This window comes from Amblyomma maculatum, chromosome 2 (assembly GCF_055883805.1).
Source record: "Amblyomma maculatum isolate TAMU_Amacu chromosome 2, ASM5588380v1, whole genome shotgun sequence".
In the NCBI taxonomy this organism is placed as follows: domain Eukaryota; kingdom Metazoa; phylum Arthropoda; class Arachnida; order Ixodida; family Ixodidae; genus Amblyomma; species Amblyomma maculatum.
The window spans coordinates 15,023,890-15,029,631 of record NC_139345.1 but is presented as its reverse complement, the minus strand read 5'-3'; the positions used below and the strand labels follow the sequence as shown (position 1 = coordinate 15,029,631).

Below are 5,742 nucleotides of genomic sequence, written 5' to 3'. Positions count from 1 at the left end.
TTACGCGTAGATAGATGCTGATGAAGACGACAAGCAACGCACAACTTGAGTGGAGTGTACGATGCATAAACAAGCTGGGAGATCGGCTGCGGCTATAGCTATAGGGTAGAGTACTTGTTTTCCACAAGAAATTCCTGGCTTTGAGTTCGAAATGCTCCGAGGAATATTTTAGAGCGCAGCGCTTTGGCGCTCATTCCTGCGTTTCGCGTCGTCGTGGCCGTTGTCCCTTGTAACCAACTCCACAGCCGGGGCAGCGCGCACTGCGGTCGCCATCGTTCGCCGCTGTGTGCCCCCCCCCCCCCCCCCCCGCCTGTCGCCACCGCACCGTTCGCAGCTGCGTGTACCCCCTCCCCCTCTTCCTGCGTGGCGGCGACGGTATTTGAGGTGTCCACAGAAAAACAAGTGAGACAGTTACCGCGCCTTTCCCTTCCTATAAATCAATCAACCTCCAGTTGCCGAAGCGCCGGCTCGGCATCATCGGATTACGGTGCGTGCATCCCAAGCCGAAACGCGGAGCCGAAACGCGTTCGCCACTGCGAACCGCCTGCCTAAATGTCTGTAATTGTACATACATGTCTTGCTCGAATTCTTTGCCTCAATCTATAGAAAAGCTGAAACAGCTGATAAGCTGCGCTCAAATTTCGCATTAGAAAGTAACGTAGTCGTCGGCAATTTTTTTTTTTTTTTGTGAAGGTCAAATGACAAAGCTTCCCACATATACCACCTAATTTTCCAATTTCCCCAAGATATAGTGACTTCGCACAATTAAAGTTTTGGGCTACGACCACGTGAATAAGTACTCAATATTCACTTGCGATTTCGAACCTATTAGGCCTTCTGACATTAGTCACTACTGTCTGGCAACCTGCCCGCTGCTTTTGAGCTTCCGTTGGAGCAAACTGGACCATTCGCTCATTGACGACCGGACCATTCATTGGCTACATCGGACAGCCAGTGGAGAACCGGTGCGCGCGGAGGTAGGCGATGGCATGAAAGAGGATGGCCGCGATTCCACCCACCCCTGTCAATGCACGTGCGTGGGAGAAGTTCGGCAAACCGGTTTACATTACTCTTGTGTCTCCGCCAAGCGGAATCTATTAGCGCTGTAGCGTCATACCTTTAAAGGCGGAACTTAGCGTTCCCAAAACACTTGTGGCCTTTTTGAAAGTTCGCCTGTTTTGGCGCCGTCACAGAGTCAGTATAGGAGATCAAAGTACCTTATATGCCGGGAAACTACTCGAGAAATTTGCGGAGGGCGTCGAAGACTGCACTCTGTGGTAGTCACCGGCCGAAAAGTTGACTGCGCGGGCACGTGCTGTGCCGCGCAGAGTGTCGTCTCGTGCCCCCAGCATAAGGTCCATCGTCTGGTGGACACAGCGTTTGCAGTCAGCGAGCGAGGGCAGCGGGTCTTCTCCGCCGTGTAGATAGGAAAAGAGCCCGCCTCCTGGGCAACTGTCCTTGAACTGCCTGTCCATGGATGCTTGCACAATCTGAGGGTAAAAAAAAAATTCCGACATCACCGCAGAATCTGCACCGGAGAAACGCGTAAGCCTGATATCTGCTGGGCCGTCCGCGAGATGTTTGGTTTGGTTTATGGGGTTTAACGTCCCAAAGCGACTCAGGCTATGAGAGACGCCGTAGTGGAGGACTCCGGAAATTTCGACCACCTGGGGTTCTTTAACGTGCACTGACATCGCACAGCACACGGGCGCCTGGCTTTTCGCCTCCATCGAAAAGCGGCCGCCGAGGCAACGCCTCCTATAACTTCCAGGCCTGCGCCCAAAAATATGACGTCACATCATGCCGGCGGTCACTTCGCCATGCTCATAGAGAAACATGCATGCTCCTCTCCGCTGCCGCGCCGTGCAGTCGGTGCCTGGAGTGCTTCGCCGCCGGTCGCAATGTGAACGCCGCTGTTGCGCTCGACCAAATCGCTCGCCATCGGCGTTTGTGCGCGTTTTCCATGTGCGTTTATCGACGGCTGCAATGCCTAACAAGTGTTGCGTGCCGGTTTGTTCCGGCAACTATAATGTTGAGAAGAAAGTTCAAGTGTTTTCTTTTCCGAAGGAGAAAGACACCTTCGAGAAGTGGTTGCGCGCTATTCCGAGGAAGAATTTCGTGCCAACTTCATATACCAAGGTAAGAATGCTCTCAATGATTCTTTAGTTTTCATTTTCCTCAAACTATTTCGTTTCACCAAGAATGTCATGCGTGTGAATGGTCCGATGAAGCGTTGGCATGTGTGCTGAGAGAAAGTATTAATTTTGTTAGCCGTAATGTCCGCTGTATGAAGTACGGCTACAACCTTCTCTGTTGCCGCTGCCTCGGTTGACTCATTTGTAAAGTTTATGTAAATATATTCCCTTCGCGTTACATTATTTATTGCGTGGTCAATATGTAAGCTCTCAGAGGTGCAGGAGTTTTTGATGCAAAATTCCTCAGTGCAGAAGGTAACCTGAAGGGGAAATAAAATTCAGAGGGCTTAAGGCTGCTTACGTGCTAATAACGCGAAAGCATCGGTGTGTCATCGTGAGCGTTCGACCGGAACGCTGCTTGCGCTCTGAAGACGCTTCTCCGAACGCCGATTCCACAAACGCGTTTTGTGTCCAACGAACTATGTGACAGATACTGCGCCATTTCCTTTCCCATATCCACAATTATTATCAAGAAAGGTAAGGGCGCAGTACCTCTCACATCTCGACATATCGGTGAACATTTCAACCGACATTTTTAGGAAAGGATGGGTGCAGTAACTCTCGCATCACAGCATCTCGGTGGACGCCTCAATCGCGCCTTTCATGCAGCGTCCGATTATTTCCGACGTGATCGTGCGAACTACAACGCCGGCGGCTTTTCGGGCGAACGAGTTGTATACACTTTCGCGTAAAACTTTAAATATGCGGCACGTTGAAAAAAGCACGCCGTTGGAAAGTTTTAAATTTTACTACCGATGTATTGCCGTTGTTTGAGCAAATGTTGCCAGGTTTACTTTCAATAAGGAACCAGTAAATTGCTTATTTTTTACACAAAGGTCACATTTGTGGTAGTAAACTTGCCAATTTTTTATATGAGTGAAAAAGGGAACCTAAGAATGTAATGGTAGAAATTCATAAATTGCTGGTTTAATTTATTTGCTTGGGCATTTGCCATTTACGAGAGCAATTTTCTTGCACTGATACTATGTCCCTCACACGCATATTTTGCATTCCTGTAGGTCTGTGCTGTTCACTTCGACCCTTCCTGCTTGGAACGAACAACGTCGTATACTGACTGGAAGACAGGAAAAGTGATAGAGGTGTCATTGTCTGTGCCACGCCTGCGACCTGGGTCTGTGCCTAGCGTGTTCCCTGGGTGCCCTACATATCTCACGAAGAAAAAACAAAGCTCAAGAGTACCGCCAGATATCAAGAGATGCCGACAGGAGTCCTCAGGACTTGCTCGGGCTCTTCAAGAATCTGTTGCGTCATATGAAGCGGAAGAAGAAAGGCACCATTTTTCAACACGTCAGCAGATGAAAGCGTGCCTTCAAGCTGCATCAGTTTCAGATGTGTGGACTATAATACACAACGACAGGTGCACAATGTTTCTGAACATTGTAAATGAAAGTGAACCATATTTGAATTCATCCCTAACGGTGTTTGACAGTCTTAAATTAAGTGCCTGCTATAAGGGAGCCCCTATCAAAAAGTTGAGAGATATTAACTGTAAATAAACATTGCTTGGGTCACCCTGTTATCCACGTTTGGTTGTTTCATAGCAAAAGGGTATCGTAATCTGCAGCATCAATTTAGCCCTTCGAGAGCTGTGATGAACATTTTTTTTCCACCTGCAACCATCTCCTTGACCCCCGTGCTTATCTTTCCTGCCTGAAAAAGCATATGTCAATCTCTCAAAAGCTACAACAATATTAATGGTACGTGGTCAATATAATGAACCAAAATAAAGTGGTAATGGTGCTTGATATGATTCAAAATCATTTAAGATTTACAGTTCACAAATAGCGTTACATTAGCAGTGCTTAACAGACGGCACTAAATCACGTACCAGTTCCACGAAACAAAAACGTGACCATGAAAAAAAAAAATAACCAGCATCCCCCATTCATGACCGATCGCATTAATGGGCTGCTCTTGTCAACAAAATAAAACTACTCAAGAATGCGCACTGGCGCATACATGATGCATTCATATGACGCAGTAATAGGCCACATGCAAAATTACTCCACCCGCTTCGCGATGTTCGTTGCGGTAAATAGAAACCAGCTGACATTCATAAATGCATGGGACATTCTTTCGTCGTTTACGAAACTCGCACCTTCAGACATCGCGCCTGCCACAAAAACGATGGGAGCTACAAGCGCAGCGCGACGCAGCCCGCACTACGCCGGCGACGCCACGGCCACGAACGGTAGGAGTGCCATCAGCCTAGGCTACGTCACGTCACGTGACGCGCAGGCCTGGAAGTTATGCCGAGGCTGGGATTCGATCCCGCGTCCTTGGGAACAGTAGTCGAGCGCCCTAACCACTGCGCCACCGTCAGCGGGATTCGCGAGTCATAGATACTGCGCCTTTCCTTTCCTGTAAACCAATTATAGAACGTTCGTGAGCCCCGCCGGGGTTGTGCAGTGGTAAGACTCCCGATTACTGTGCCGGAGTACCCGGGTTCGAACCCGACCGCGGCTGCTGCGTTTCGATGGAGGCGAAACGAAGAGGCGTCCGTGTGCTGTGCGATGTCAGTGCACGTTAAAGATCACCAGGTGGTCGAAATTACTCCGTAGCCCTCCACTACGGCTCCCCTTTCTCTCTTTCCACTTTCACTCCCACCGTCATCTCTTCCCTTACGGCGTGGTTCAGGTGTCCACAGCTACAAATGTGACAGACACTGCGCCTTTCCCTTCCTGTGAACCAATTATTGAGGACGTTGGTGACTTTGATGCGTTCAACGGAACGCTGATCGTGTTCGACAAGGGGCGCGCGATGTACCGTGTGTAGCAGCAACGCTCAGGCTTTCGCATTTCTGCACTGCATTCAGCATTGCTCTCGGAATATTAAGGCGAATTTTGGTTGGTAAACATTTATTAAAACAGTCAAAGAGCCGAAGGCCAAGCCTTTAATGCCTCATCGTTGTGAGCAGGTGTTGTCGGCAGAGACTGTCGGCAGAAGGTGTCACGTTTTCGAGGGAGGTAGTTAAAATTAAATATTTGTCTCTACCGGGAGTAGAACCTCCATCCCTTGGATCCCCAGCCGAGCGCTTTACCAACTGCGCCATGCCCCGGATTGTGAAACGTTCATCATAATTATCTTGACTACCATGAGGATAGCGGGATTCCGCAAATGACAGAAACTGCGATTTTAATTTCCTATATCAGAATTATATAACGCCGGTGAACTTTGATGCGTTCAATGGAATGCTCCAAAGTACGCCTGCTTTAAGAATAGCTTGGAGTTTCATATTCAGGTAGAGGGCAAACCGGTGCCAAAGGATGATCAGATCAGGATTCTGGGGATGATCATCCATCTCACGGCCATAACGAAAAGTCCTGAAGAAATTAGAAAGTTACGCGATGCAAACCCTCGGGCTCTTGAGGAGGGTCGCCACTAAAGGAAGAGGAGAGAAACCTACTAAAACTATTCCAGGTGTACGTAATAAACGTAATCTGTTACGCCACGCCGTACCTGCACATCAAGGCCGGAGAAAAGGAGAAATTAGACTGCCTGATCCGAAGATACATTAAGAAGGCGC

The 5,742-nt window shown here is 48.8% G+C and overlaps 1 protein-coding gene across 1 annotated transcript; it reads left to right on the top strand.

The window, feature by feature from the left end:
• The first annotated feature begins 1,882 nt into the window (after nucleotides 1–1,882).
• Nucleotides 1,883–3,735, top strand: LOC146198008 (uncharacterized). Its single transcript, XM_084592551.1, has 2 exons — nucleotides 1,883–2,139; nucleotides 3,215–3,735. The coding sequence occupies exons 1-2, from the start codon at nucleotides 1,987–1,989 to the stop codon at nucleotides 3,710–3,712; spliced, it is 651 nt and encodes a 216-aa protein (XP_084448677.1). The 5' UTR covers nucleotides 1,883–1,986; the 3' UTR covers nucleotides 3,713–3,735.
• Nucleotides 3,736–5,742: the final 2,007 nt, after the last annotated feature.